This window comes from Panthera uncia (assembly GCF_023721935.1).
Source record: "Panthera uncia isolate 11264 chromosome C1 unlocalized genomic scaffold, Puncia_PCG_1.0 HiC_scaffold_3, whole genome shotgun sequence".
Lineage (NCBI taxonomy): Eukaryota > Metazoa > Chordata > Mammalia > Carnivora > Felidae > Panthera > Panthera uncia.
Genome location: NW_026057584.1, coordinates 108,006,913 through 108,021,794, shown reverse-complemented (window position 1 = coordinate 108,021,794; position 14,882 = coordinate 108,006,913). Strand labels below are relative to the sequence as shown.

General features: G+C 57.3%; 1 protein-coding gene across 7 annotated transcripts in view; it reads left to right on the top strand.

Annotated features, from left to right (window-relative positions):
* The window catches only part of BIN1 (bridging integrator 1), a 55,573-nt gene that overhangs the window by 11,119 nt on the left and 29,572 nt on the right, over positions 1–14,882 (top strand). Inside the window, exon 1 of one of the 7 annotated variants that reach the window (XM_049615769.1) lies at positions 10,228–10,312. The exons of the other annotated variants lie outside the window; for them this stretch is intronic. Coding sequence (XP_049471726.1) covers positions 10,301–10,312 — 12 coding nt within the window. The 5' untranslated portion in view covers positions 10,228–10,300. Of the gene's footprint in view, positions 1–10,227; positions 10,313–14,882 lie in introns of those variants that run through there. 7 annotated transcript variants of the gene reach the window in all.

Genomic DNA, 14,882 nt, shown 5'->3' with positions numbered 1-14,882 from the left:
CCCCAGAAACCAAGGGACCTCAGAGGGTCAGGTTTGGAGAGAGCGGGTCTGATCCGCACTCCCTGGGGAGCCCAAAGGTAGAGGGGGAGCTGAGCACAGGCACCATCGCTCCCACCTCCCATGAAGAAAGAGCTGGGGGACCCTGGGGCAGGGGAGACTTGAGGATGAGCTAATTGCTGCAAGTGTGAGCTGAGTCGTGATCTAAAATGAGAAACAAAATCCACAATTCATTGGATGCATTTGCTGAACCTGGGACAGGACCCAAATACTGTTGTTTTTCTGAAATAGTAAACCAAGCCAGGGGTTTATTTATTTGTATCCTCTCTCCACCTCTCAAGGATTCAGTCTAACAGTCTGTCCTGGCAGTGGGCTTGGCTCAGCTAGAATGTCACTGCCCTCCCCAAGTTGACTGCCTCCCCCTCCTGGCTGGGTGGACTGTGGGTCTGGAGGAGGCCACAACCAAAGGGGGGCCCGGGGCCCAGGCTGTGGATTTGAGGGAGGCCTGCTCTGGTGGACCAGTGGGGGCTTCCTCCTCGTGTCTGGTCCTGGCACTGCTGGCCTAGCGCACTGCAGAAACTACCTGGAGGGCGGGGCGGGAGGGCTGAGTCAGCACTGTGGGAAACCCATGGGCAGCAGCAGGACGGGACTCGGCGGCTGCACCCCCACTGGTGCCACTGCACTCACAGGTCACCCTGTCCGCTATGCACCCCAGGACACCTGGGGAGGCTGCCACCATGTTCTCCAGCTGGTGCAGTGCTACCCCCGAGCCACGCGGTGGGGAGAGAGGCCTCTGCACAGCCACGTGCTCTCAGCACACCCCGAGACCTGGGATTCTAGCTTGTGCTCTCCCTCCCCCGCTTTTTTAAGAAAAATAATTTATCTACTTATGTAGCACAAGCCGGGGAGGGGCAGAGAGAAAGAGAGAGAATCCCAGGCAGGCTCCTCACTGCACAGAGCCTGACATGGGGCTTGAACTCACGAACCGTGAGATCATGACCTGAGCTGAAAGCTCAACCCACTGAGCCACCCAGGGGCCTCTCCTTCCCCTTACCTGGGCCTTGGGCCAGGCACTTAACCCCTTCCGGTATGGTTTGCTCCTTTATAGAATGTGGTAACCATTTTCCCTGTTTCACCCAGAGTCTTGGAGGGTGAAGGCTGGTCCCGTGGTGAGTGTGTGATCCTGGCATCTGCACCTAGTAGACACTTAATGCTAAATGAGTTGGAGTGTAAGGCTCCAGTGCAGAAGCAACGGGAAAGGTTTTGCAAAGCACCTTCTCTAGTGTGTCAAGGTGGCAGGCTTGGGTTCAAATTCTAGCTGTCCTCCTCTCAAGCCCTAGACTTTGGGCAAGTTACCCCCCAGAGCCTCAGTTTTCCTATTTGTGAGGATTAAATGGAGAATAGTGTCTCCATTTCACACCAAGGGTACTGGAAGTTGGCGTGCCAGCTCACGGGCTCAGCTCTACACTGGGGCGGGGGTGGCTGAGGCACCTTAGGTGGGTGTGGGGTGTTCGACTGTGCCTTGGCACTCTGTGTGTGTCCTGTTGGGCCATCCTGGCTGAGTCCAGGGCATGCTTGGCCCACCAGTAGTGCAGGAGTCCAAGCCCAGCTTGGAATCCAGATGGTGGGTCCAAGGGCTCCGGGGAGGATGGAAGGAGGCATTGCTTGGAGAGGGCCTCATGGGGGCCAGGTGACTTTCATCCCTCCCACCCTGACTCCTTCTTCTTGTAGGCAACAGAATCCCTTCCAGCTTTTAGAAGATCTACAAGTGTCCAGAGCTGTAGCAAGGGATGGTCAGGGACCGACCTTCAGAATCTGGGGTTGGGCGTCCGTCCAACTTGCCCCTCTCTGGACAACCTTCCCCGTCAGTACGCAAAGTTGCCTCCTTTGGCACATTCCTGTGATTTTTTTTCTTTTTTTTTTTGAGAATTGGTAACTCTGCCTCACTGTTCAACTTCCCCTTGGTGTTGAATTGTGTTTCTCCTGGCAAAGAGGGCCCCAGGGGGAGGAAGGGGCAGTAGGCATGAACCCAGCAGGCATAGAGGGTGTGCTGGTGTTTGCTATGATTTCTGGGGGTCTCTGCCACCCCTCCCTGTCCTCACTGCCTCAGCCTTCTTGGAGACTTGACTGGGAGCCCGGATGTGTTGAGTGAAGGGATGTGGGTCAGATCCCTAGGGTCCCTCCGTACTCGGTGAGACAGGGACTCCTGTGCTGATGGTCTGAACAAGCCCTGGGAAGCCGAAATGGATGGGCGTCTCACAGTCACCTGGTCCTCACCTCCCTCCTTTGACTATAGAGGTGGGACACCGAGACCTGGAGCGTGACGACCTGTCCAGGCCTCTGGCGGCCCCTGAATGATCCCCCTGAGCTGCCCACTGAGCCAGTGAGGCTCTAGGCCCCTGTTCCTGCCCACTGCGTCTGCTGGGGCTGGGGAAGATAGCACCTTCCCCTTCGGTATGCCCCTTGCCCACCCTATCTCTCTAGCCTCCCCTCCCCCACAGAAGCACAGAAAAGCAGGTGCAAGGTTGTCAGAAGGAAACCTGAAGGGGCGCCTGGATGGCTCAGTCAGGTGAGTGTCTGACTCTTGATTTTGGCCCAGGTCATGATTCTGCTGTTCGTGCACGGAGCTCGCTTGGGATTCTCTCTCTCCCCCTCTCTCTGCCCCTCCCCTATGTGCACACACACATTCTCACTCTCAAAATAAATAAATAAACAAACAAACAAAAAAAAAACAGAGAAGGAAGCCTAGAAAAGCCTGCCCTGGCCCCTGAACATTCATTCTGCCTGCCAGGTGCAGGGGCAGCCATTTGGCACCCCCTGGTCTGTCGGTGGTCCCACTTTCTTCCCCCACCCCAGGATTCACCCTTGACCGGATTACCTGGTGGTCAGCCCCTCCCTCCCCTCTAGTCCATTCCCACTTCTCCTCCTGCCTCCACTGGTGGAATGCAGCCGAACTAGACTTGCTCCTCTGGGGAACCATGAACTAGCCAGTCCCCACCCCTTGATTCCCAACTGTGAAGTTGGGGGTCCGTGTGGTGCCCTCATGGGTACCAGGGACTTGTGGACAGTTCAGGGCTGTGGCAGGGGAGCTTCCGGGCAGATGAGGGCCTGGGAGTCAGCACAGGGGCTGGGGTTAGGGCCCCCCCTTCCCCTGACTACTGGGCCAGGGGTGCTTGTCAGCACTTTGGTGGCTGGACTGGGTGGGAGCTATTTAAAGGTGATTCCAGGCATCCACTCCCTTGAATAACAAAAATAACAACAATAGCCAAAATAGTAGCAATAATGTATTTGAAAAAAATACCACTATCTTGTCTCCTTTAGGTGCTATTTATTTATTTTTTAAGTATTTATTTTTGAGTGAGAGAGAGAGGGGGGGGGGGGATGAGCGGGGGAGGGGCAGGGAGAGAGGGGGCAGAGGATCCAAAGCAGGCTCTGTGCTCACAGCAGAGAGACTGATAGGGGGCTTGAACTCATGAACCATGAGATCATGACCTGAGCTGAAGTCGGACACTCAACCAACTGAGCCCCCCAGGTGCCGGTAGGTACTATTCAATAGTTACAGTTTCACAGATGTGGACACAGAGCATTCCAACTGGTGAAATAAATGAATGACCTGTTTGCGTACTTAGGTTGAACTTCTCTGATAGGAATAGATGTAAGTAAAGGGCTAAGGACATCCAGTGGGGCAAGTGAGCCTCTGTGGCGGAGGTGGAGTCAGGGAAGGCTGCCTGGAGGAGGTGATGTGAAGTAGCAGCATGGGCTGGTATCAGTAAGGAAGTAGGGTTTCCTGATGGAGATTTGGGGGCCCCAGGGCTGGCCTTTGCTTGGCCCTGATGCAGGTGGGTGCTGGCAGGGACTTCATCCTCCCTTCCCCCGGCCCTGGCTTCGTGCTGTGCTGAGCTGTGGGCTTTTTTTGCACAGGCTGTTCCCCCACCGAGCTAAGCAAGCAGCTGATGAGGGGTTTGTGGGAGGCCGTGCACTGGAGGGACAGATTCCACCCCCTCTGTTGATGGCCAGTGTCCTAGAGCCTGGGGCTGAGAATAGCACCCACACTTGCATGGAGGGGACAGGTGGGGCGGGGTGGTGGCTCTGGGGGTGGTTGTGCTGACATCTCTGAACAGGTGGTGTGGGGTGCTGGGCCAAGGGTGGGGTCGTTCCTGTCCTCTGCAGGCCCCACCCAGAATGACAGGAGGCCAGCAGGCAGCCCTGTGTCACTCACATGCCCTGGCTGTGAGCCTTCTCTGGACCTCTTCCTGGGGTGGACTGCATCCCAGGCTCGGGGCCAGCAAAGTCAAGGTGCATCAGGGCTGCTCATGGGGGCTGCCGCTGGTCACAAGAGGCCAGTACTCTTAGTGCTGTTCGGTTTCCTTGGGGCCTTTACCATTTTGCCTTCTTACCACCAGAGGGGGCCAGGGTAAGGAGGTGGCTTGCAGGATCCTAGCAGAGCTGGGGGGCGGAGGGTGCTGCTGGGGGGAGGTGGGGTGGATTGGTATTTGCTGTCCACCAGGAGCGTCGTGCATAAGCCTGCGTGAGTCATGGGGAACAGGTGCGCTGGGCGGCAGGCACCGAGAAAGTCACGTGTGGTCTGAGGGTGGGAGGGCGGGGTGGGGCCGAGGTGGGAGAGGCCGCCTGAACTTTCTGGCCTGGGTGTGAGGAGTCCCAGGTTAAGATGAGGGGAAGGGGACAGAAAGGAAGTCACCTACTCAAGCACACCGCATCCTTAATCCTCCCATGAGAGAGAGGTCTTGGCTCCATTTTACTGATGGGGCTCAGGGCTCAGAAAGGTGTACTCCCTGCGTAGGGTTGCACAGCCTGGGCCTGCTCCCTGAACCTTCTGCCCTGAGTCCTCTCCCCATGGAAGAGGTCCTTAGCCGGAGATGCTCCTCCCTCTCTCCCTCCCCTTGGCAGCTGTCCAGACCAGACAGATACTCTGAGCTGGCCCTCCGGAGTAGGAGTGACGGAGCAGGGAGGTGGGCAGGGAATGAGTGCAGAAGCCTGATGCGGGGTCTGCCCTGGCTGCCCTGGGCTTCCTGGCTGTTGTGTCCCCACCTCCCTCCTTGACATCTCTGGGCATCTCAGACTCACCATCTCTAGTGATGACAGCTCCTTCCCTCTTGTCATTCAAGCCCTGGAGTCTTCTTCACTTCTCTTAGTCACCCCACATTCGGCCACTTCTCACCATTTCCTGCCCTTGCCAAACCAGCTTTGGCTCTACCTGGGTCACTGCAGACACCTTTGAAATGGGCTTCCTGCTTTGTGAGTCAGATCACAGCTCCCCGGGCTTCCTATTCCATGGAGAGCGTCAAAGCCAGAATCTTCCAGGAGCCTGCAGCTAAGGCCCTGAGGTCTGGCCCTGGCTGCTAAGGCCGTGTGTGCAGTGGTTAGAGCAATGGCCTCTGGAGGCAGTCTTGGGGTTTGGATCCCAGCCACCCTTCTGGCTGGCTGTGTGACCCCGGAGAGATTTTATTTTATTTTATTTTATTTTATTTTATTTTATTTTATTTTATTTATTTATTTATTTTTTCTTCTGGACGGGAGAGGGGACTGGGGCCCCGGAGAGATTTTAAAGCAGTGCCTTGGTTTCTTGCTCTGGCCTTGCTCTTCCCACCTCAGGGCCTTTGCACTTGCTTGCCCTCTGCTTGGCAAGTTCTCTCCCCTTCATCAGGTCTCAGGTGTCACTTCCCTGAGCTGCTTCCTAAGAACAGCACTTATCTGGCCTCACTCTTTCTGTGCATTGCTGTGTTTTTGCCCAGAGACTCTTGTATTACCACCAGACATGCCTCCTCTTTGGAGTGTTGGCTCAGGGACCTTGCTTTGCCCCCTGCAGAACAGAGGCAGGCAGTCTGGGGGAGGGTGTCCAAGATGAGCCCCAACCCAGGGGGCCAAGTCCCAGAGTCCATGGGGGTAGGGACTCCTCACTGTGGAAAGTCTGGGAGGGTCAAAATCAAGTGAGAGCCTTTTGAGGAGGGAGCAGCTTGGGCTGTCCTGGAAAAGTTGGTGAAAAGTTCCTTTCTCCCATGGGAATGTGGCCTGGGTGAGGTGGAGTGCTGTGTGGGGAGGTCTGGATAGTTGGGTGGCTTCTGATTGTGGAAGGGGGTGGCCAGCCTCGGTCTGGGTGGTTCTAGCCCTTCCAGAAGCCCTCCGACCCACTGTGGAAGCCTCCTTCTGCTGTTGACTAGGGATGGGCTCTGCCTGGTGGGTGACCCCTGAGGGGAGGGGAGTCATCCCAAGCCTGGGCCCCTCTGGCCCCCTTGGGGCTGTAGTGCTTCTTTTGGCCTAGACCTCCTCTTGGCTGACTTTTCTTTCTTAGCCCTGAGATCACGGGCTTTGAGCCTCAGTTTCCTCCCCTGTGGAACACCTCCCTCTTCTCACAGGATTCAGAGAACACTTGTAAGCCTCTTGGATGCCTTTGGCTGAGTGACTGCTGCTGATTTGTGGTTTCCACCTCCACTCTGGCAAGCTCAGCTGGGCCCTTCCGGGCTCTACACGACCTCTTCCCCCTCCGGACGTGGGCTCCTGCTGCCTCTGCTCCCCTGTGTTCTGTTCTGGGCTGTTCCCATCTCCCTATCCCAGCCCACCCTAGCTTCCTCTGGGCTCTGGGTGGCCCTACCCTGGCCGCTGGCCACAGGCTTATCTGCTGAACAGGCTGGAATTTCAGGCCCCCTGGGAGGGGAGGGGAGAAGGGAGAGGGGGAGGGGCATTCTGGTCCACAGTTGCCTGGGGTGAGGGCCTTCCGGTCCACCTGGACAGATGGGTGTGGAGGAGTAGGAGACACCCCCTCCAGGCTCCCTGCCGTCTCAGGGGTTAGGCCTCCAGCCCCAGGATGGACCGCGTCCTCAGGACTCTGCATTCTGGCTTTTGACCAACCAATCAGATCTCAAGGCAGTGTGGTGGGGCCAATAGAGTTAGTGGGCCGAGTTTTTTATGTATCCAGTTAAGGACGTAAAAAAGAAAACCAAACATCACTCTTTACTCTCACCAGTGTTTTGTAAGGGAAAGGGAAAATTGCTGAAAGAGGAAGGAGATGATTTTAGACTGACCGTCTCCCAAGCAAGGCCAGTTGACTTCCTCAGCCAGGGACCCACAGAAAAGGATGATGAGTCTTTGTGGCCTGGTGTCAGGGGCCAGTGACTTCCAAAACACCAGGACCTGTGTGTGTGAGGCAAGGAGCTTTCTGGGATGGGGGAGGGGTGGGCGGGTGCAGCCCAGCCTCCGTCAGGTTGGCCAGGAGGAACCTGGAAACGTTTTTCTAGTGTTGTATTTCCTTGCAAAAGTCTCGACAGCTTTGCATTCTGCTACGCAATCTGTCTATGTTGGTTATGTCACAAAAGTGCTTCCGTTACATCTCTGGAAGGCGGCAAGTATGCAGCAGCAGGATGAATCTTTTGCAGTAAACCCTGCACGTGCTGCCTGTTACTACCGGGCATCTGGGTGCCTCCCACTTGAGAATGACAAGTGCAGTCTGGGCCTTGGAAAACCATCAGGTTTGGGGGGATCTCTCTGAACCTCAGTTTCTTCATCTATAAAATGGGACAATAGCCCCCACCTCAGGATGTCCTGCTGATCTGAGCCCAGCTGAAAGCGGGGGTTAGGGTGGTGGGCTTCTCTCAAGGGGGGTCCTTGGACCCTGCACCCTGGGGTCATGCTTTGCAATGTGATCTTTGTGGAGCTTAGAAGGAGGGGTGGTTGTGGTGCCCTCGGCTGGAGGCTGCCAGGAGCCCGGCTGGGGAGGAGAGCCCTTCAGAATGTGAGGTGAGCCGACAGCATTTTTTCCCCCTGGGAGGAAGGCAGGATGTGAGACGCCTGTCCTCAGAGCCAGTCTCTCCTGCTACCACCTTGCAGCCAGCCTGGGGAAATGGAGGTCCTAAGACAGCGGTGTAGAGAGACCAAGAGAAGGGACGCAGGCCCCTGGCCGGGCTTGTCTTTTGGGGGCTGCAACATGTACGTGTGTGTGTGTGTGTGTGTGTGTGTGTGTGTGTGTGTGTTTGGGGGTAGAGAGAGGGAACTGGAGTCTAGAGGCTCCCTCTCGTCCCTGAGACCCACCTGCCTGGGGCTGCCGGGCCCGTTCCTGGTCTGGAGCCCATCTTGCCACCCTCAGCTACTGTCGGTTTCCCTTTCTCTGGTTTTCTCTCCATTTCCCCTTCCTCATTCTGGGTTCTCCTTGCACAGTGTCTCCTGACCTCAGCTCTGCTTCTTGCCTGGCTCTGTGGCCTCCTTGTGGTTCCCGCTGCCTTCCCACCATGCTGGGGGGCGACCAAAGGGCCGTGGGAGGGAGCCCCATCAGGAAGTGTGTGCGAGTGTGTATGCACAGACATGGGGGTGAACATCAGCAGGTGAACGTGTGGGTGCTGGGTGTACCTGCCGCCTGTGCATGGGAGCCTGTGAGTGTGCACATGGGAGCTGCGTGGGGGGCCTGAGTGCCAGGGAGCGTTCTTGCCTCCTGGAGATGGAATGCTGTTCTTGGCTCTTGCCCAAGGCCAGTGTTTCCACATTTATCTTTCTTAAAAAGTCTTGGAGCCTCCGGGAAGTTGTAAGGGAAAGCCTGATGTGCAGCCAGCCTGGCTCTGCAGGAGGGCCTAGGAGTTTCACTGGCCAGGGCAACTCTGCCACGTGTTCCGGACTTGCTTTCTGGGACCCTGGGCTCTGCTCCCAAGCAGGGACCTGAGTGGCTTTTCCCTCTTGCTGACCACAGCTGGGCTGGAGTGGGGCCCAACTCCTTCCAAGAGAGGTCAGGCCCCTCCTTCCATCCCTTTCCTCTTGGTCCCTGCCTAACCCTAAGGCACAGCAGGAGCTCTGAGGCTGCTAACCATGTCAGACTAGTCACTGGGAGACCACCAGCCTCTGGGGGAAGTGTTGCTGCTTGCTCTGAAAGCAGAGCCACCTGACTGCTCATCAGGGAGCTTGTGAGGCTCCCTGGAGGGAGGGGCAGACTTTGCTGGGGCTGGATGCTACATGAGAAGATGGAGCTATTTCCTTGTGCCCAGGGTCAAGAGCCACACTTCAGGGGTGGCACCCCGTGGAAAGGACCCAGGAGTCAGGAGCCCTTGGGTCTAGCCTTGGCCAGGCCACAGGCCACCTCAGCACTCTGTCCTTCTGTCTTCTTTCTCATTAAGTGGGAGTGCCTTATGGCCACGTTAGAAGAGGCCAAAGAAGGAGCTCAGCCTGCAGCACAGCGCTGGGAAGGGTTCAGCAAGGCTGGTGGGGCATCCCTGGGCCAGACTCACCTGTTGGAGGGGCCAATTGTTTCTGCAACCCCAGCACACTCAGTCACTGGCTAGAGTAGGCCCATGGGTGGTGTGGCCTTGGCTGGAGCGCAGTGATGGGCCCAGAGGTCTAGTTCATTTGCCACAGCAGATGAGATCTGAGCCATGCTTGTTTACAGCCACAGCAAAGCCACAGAGTCCTGGGTGGCCAGCCAAATTACTTAATGTCACAGCCTTACTTTTCTTATCTCTAAATTGGGGGTACGAGTGTGCAGCTCAGAACATGGCCTAAAGATTAAGTGAGATACTCAGGAGGAAGGATACTCAATAGCAATGAACACACCTCCCCCTGAAGACAGCTAGGCTCCTTGGAGAAATGGTGGGCTTTAAGGGCATATGCAGGTGGCAGTGAGTGCTGGGCTTGGGGGCCTACCTCTGTCCTCTCCTTCCTTGCTCTCTCGTGGGTGCTGCTGGGGTCCTGCCCAGCTCCTGGGTTGCTGGAGGGTCTGAGACAAGCATGGGGTCAGGTTCAGGCCACTAGTGTCAGAGCCCATCACACGGGTCTAAGGGCTCGCAGCATCAGCGCGGGGGACCGGAAGGCCAGCTGTGCAGCTCCCTAGCCTGGCCCACCCCAGCTGTGTGTGGGAGAGAGGGTGGAGAAGGAGGCATCCAGGCCCCATCACAGAAAGAAAGCCCCAAGGTGTTGGGGGTGGGGGGGCGGTGAACCAGAAACCCGGAGGCCCACGGGCAGAGTGGGCAGAATATGCCAGATTGGCATGTCTACCCTGGGGGAGGGGGCAGCTCTGGCCTTTCCACCCTTGAGGTGTCTCCCTCAGAACAGAGCCCAGTTGTGTGTGCTGAGCGACCTGTGGGAAAACCTGGCCTTCTTTCTGCCTGCCCATCTGTCTGTCTGTCTGCCTGTCCTGCCTGTTTGGGAACCTGTGTGTGAGGTGCAAAGACGCGCATCCTGTCGCTGTGGTCCCCTGACCGCAAGCTCTCCTGGGAGGAAGCTGTGAAGTGGCAGTGCTCAGCCCCCCTGGTGCAGCTCACTTCTCCGCCGACCCTGACAGAGGCAGCGACCGGGCAGGTGCCGAGAGGAGATGATGAGGAAGGTGAAGGCCTGACAGGGTCTCAGCTGGGTGGTGGGTTCTTGCTGGGGAGAGCAAGATGAGTCTTGCTCTGGGTGGTGGGTTCTTGCTGGGGGAGCTGGATGGTGGGGGAGCTGAGACAGGGTCTCAGCTGGGTGGTGGGTTCTTGCTGGGGGAGCTGGATGAGTCTCCCCACTACCTCTCGTGTTGTGAATGTGTGTGTGGGGGTTGGGGTTTGGGGGACGCTCTGGGTGAAGTGTGGGTGGGTCCCCATCTCAGCTGGCTGTGTGAGACGCCTTTGCAGTAGCCATGACAAGGGGTGCCGTAGCTGCTGGAGGAGCCCCCGGCTTTCCTGCTTGGCCCAGAGGCTGGGGACCAGGGCTGATTGGGAACATGGACCTTGCCTCCCTTTGGGCTTCCCTCCTGGGGCCCTGGACTTGGCTCTTCTCCTCAGCCTTGGGTTCTAGAAAGCACTTACTCCTGCCATCTGCCATGCCATTCAGATGTGAGCATGTGTCCCCGCAGTGCAGGGGAAGCCAACCCCTCTCTGGAGGAAGGAGACGTTAGAGTCCCCCCCTCCTCCCCATAGGGTGTTGTCCCGGATTCAGGGCTCCAAGCAGGGCCACCCGCTGTAGCCCAGTGGGTGAGTGCCTGCAGACCTCTTATCCACACTGTATCTGTGGGGCTGGAGTGTCCTGTGCTGGGTGGGGTCTACTGGGTTCCCCTCCTCCAGTTTCGGAGGTTAGGAGTGGCAGAGCAGCTCAGAGCTTGCTCCTGGCTGTAAGACCTTAGGCTATGGGGCCTGATTTACCCACGCTCACCTGCCACCTTGTCACACGGCGGTGAAGACTCTTACCTACAGGAGGGAGCACTTGGTGTCTGTAAAGTGCTTTGCTCAGTGCCGGTGAACAGTCAGTGATGAACTGCTCCTAGTTCAAACAAGACTGGCCCTGGGGGGACCTTCCTGTTCCTCTGGGTTTGGTGGTCACGCAAGCATGGCTGTGTAGAGGCACATGGGCCTGTCCCCAGGAGGCCCCAGGAAGAGAGGTGAAGGTTTGGCAGGACTCCCCATACTGGGCGGTGGGAGTGGGGTGCTCTGGGCTGCGAGAAAGGCCACAGCAGAGAGGCTGGGAAGGGGCCCCTCCCTCTTCCGAAGCTCCCCCCACTGAGCCCTGGTGAGCCTCCTGCCCTGCGCAAGGAGGGGCTGCTGGCCCTGGTTCACAGCACAGGCTCAGTGAGGCCGAACTGTGTGTGGATGTTGTCACAAGGAGGTTTGTTTCTGCCACCAGCTGCTCCTCTCTACCCTGCCCTGGACTGTTCCTTCTGAGGACATCAGCTCCACTGCTCTCGGGCTGGGCTGAGGATGTGTTGAGAAGAAACAGTGGCACTGATGAGGCTTTCCGGGCTGCTGAACTGCCCTCCCTCCCTCCCCCGGGCTAACACCAAGGTGTGGCAGGGTCTGTGCACCTGTCCTCTGCCCCATCGTGAGAAAGGCTCTCTGTGTTTATTACAAAGGGAGACACACGTGACAAGTGCGTAAGTGTGACACTGGTGTGTCTGGGGCTCTCCCCCTACATGACCCTGGACAGACCATGGGAATCCTGCCTCTGTCCCCACCTCCTGCTCATCCTATAAGGCCATCTTCATTGTCCTGCATTCTCTGGGCCCCTGGGGGCCAGGCCCCTCTAGATGCCCAGAGTCCCCCAGCCACTCTCAGTAGTCTGTGTGTGAGCTGGGCACAGGGAGGCCCCACTAACCACGTATTGAATGGGGGGAGCACCTGTGTCCCTAAGGCCTGTGGCCTTGGCCACGCTTGCCTCCTGGTGAGCAGAGGGCTGAGTGTGTGCATGTGTGTCCTAATGAAGGCACTGGATGAAGGGGGCTGAGTGTGTGCATGTGTGTCCTAATGAAGGCCCTAATGAAGGGGGCTGGACAGAGCAGCCCTGAGGCCTCCCCTGGGGACGGGGACAGATCTCAGCATGGCAGAACAGCTTCAGGTGGCAGGGAGGGGGTGGGTCGTGGTCTGGGCTCCCCAGCAGCCGGTCATAAAGGTCTGTAAGCCAGTGGCTGGGCCATGGCAGGAGTTCCAGTTACAGAGGTTGGAAAAAAGGAAGCTGGTAGCGGGAAGCTGTGGGATTTTTACCGGACCGAATTTTGTCTTTGTCCTTGCTCCGAGGCAGGCAGTGCTCGGCTTGCTTTTCCCTCTAGTAGCCACACCAGCAGCACCTTGAGAGCGGGAACCCAGGCTGTGTGACCTTCTGTCACCTATAAAATGGGGTAGGTGCAGGGGGGAGATTAACGAGGCCAAGGCCAGCATTCACTCACTGGGCGTTTTCCTGAAACACAGCCCTGCAGCCATGCCGTGGTTACCGTTCACAGTGTGGACAGGTTGTGGTTACCGTTCGTGGTGTGGACAGGTTAAGCAGTTAGCCTGAGGTCACGTGGAGCCAGGAGCCTACCCCACCTTCCCGTGCTGGTCACTCCCCTGCACACGGCCCCTTCAGGCTTGGGACCCGCTGGAGTGGGCCTGGGTTATTCAAGACTGGTCCTCAGGTCATGTGAGTGCCAATCCTAACCCTCATCCTAATGTTGACCTTTCACGGTCAGCTTTCTGTCTGTGTGTCTGGCTGAGTACTTTCTGTATGCAACCCTCCCATTTTGCATAAGAGGATACTTAGCCTGAGAGATGGGATGTTCTGTTGAAGGTCATGGCTTAGATTAGCCATCAGGCACCAAGAACAAATTGTGCGTCTGCCCTGTGCCCAGCCCTTTGCAGGAACTGGGAACATGTAAAAGGCTGGACACTGTCTCTGACCTCAGACTGTTTGCATGGCTGGGACAGAGAGCCAGAGGCAGACACTTGGGCACATCCCACAGCAGTGAGGAGAGTGGATCCCGGGCCTTCAGTGGTACAGAGTGTTGTTGGGGAGAGAGAGGGCAGGGGCAGCTTTGCAGAGGTATCATATGAGCAAAGTTTTGAAGTGTGGATAGGAGTTTACTGTGTGCGCATGCATGTATGTTCAGTGTGTGTGCGCCTGAATTATGTCTCGTGTCTTGGGATGCTATCAGTCTGGGCCCAGTGTGGGGGTTGGTGGGTGTTAGGCTTGGCCCCTAATTGTGTGAAGGTTGCTCTGAAGGCCTTTTAGGAGATTGTTGTTACTCGAGTATGCCAGGTACAGGCACATGTTTTATAGATATGAGCCTTAAGGTGGGTGCTGGTGTTCTGTTTATCCATCAGACAACGCACTTGAAGTTCAGAGAGGAAGTGCCTTTTCTAAACGGTCTTCTCACTGCCTGGCATAGCTCACTGTGGCTGGCCGTCCTCAGGCCTGCAGGTGTCCCTGGTGGGGAGCCGTCTGGGTGGAGTGCATTGCCGGTTGGGGAAGTGGGGGCCGCGTGTGCGTGTCTGTGTAAATCTGGGGGCTTGGAGCCCTCAGGAGCTCTGGTGGCAGGATGGGCACTGGGGACCTTTTGCTGACAGAGTACATCTCCTCGGGGAGAAGGGAGACAGGGGGGTGGACAGGGCCACCTTCCCAGTCTTCCTGTCTCGAGGGCCAACCAGGCCTGGACCCTGTTCCCTGGGAGCCTCTTACTGTCTCTTGTGGCCTCTCTTGACTTCTGGAAGTTCTTTCCCACCTGGTGTTCCATTTCTGTCTTTGGAGGTGGTGGGGCCAAGGGGCCGGTGTCTGATAGGGGGTGAGTCACCTACTCAGGCTCAGTGCAGAGCAGGCCAGGTGCCTCCACAGCTCCTCCCTGTTTCCCCAGGACCAGCTGGGTATTGCTGCCAAGGGAGGAGTGGGGGAGCCCGTGGACGGCGGGAAGTGCCAAGCTTCTTGCTCACGGGGGTTTAGTTTTGCTCTTTTCCTCTCACCTCAATATCAGCCTGCAGCTGCCATGGCCTGATAAACCGTGTTGTGACCATTATAGCACAAAGTTGTTGGTAGGCCGCCCTCCCATGCCCACCCTGCTCCTCCCACTGCCCACGTCCTCCCCCAGCATCCTCTGTGACTTCTGGTCACCTTGAGCTATTCTGAATTTCCTGGTAATGTTCCTCATCTCTCTGGTCTCCTCGCTTTGCTGCATGCTCTCCCCGGCCGTCTGAGCTGCCACTTCCCCCAGGAAGTCTTCCCTGATTGCGCAGGCTGCGTGGGATCCCTACCCCGGGCTTCCATAGTCCCATGTGCTTCCCTCTGTCTGGCTGGATCCATGTCTGATTGATGTCTGTTGCCCCAGCAGAGATGCCCATGGCTGTTGTACATAGCAGGCACTTGACGAGATGGCTAAACGTTCTCCATGCGGAGAGTGGGTCTGAGAGCTAACAGACCTTGCCGTGGTCCCCGAGCCAGCTGGACAGGGTGCAGCAGGACAGCACGGGCCATCCCAGGTCCAGTCAGGGCTGGGAAGGTCCAGACTCTGTTCTGGGACAGGACCTCCCTTGGTTCAGGCCACCTTTTCTCCCTCTACCTGCCACCCCCACCCACTGCCACATTTCCTTCTCATTCTTGTGGGGTTGTGGCCACTGCTTCTGCTGAATGTCTCAGCGGGGTCCTCCTGTTTCCTGTGGGGGTGCTGTAAGTGGCGGCGGGAGGTGGGT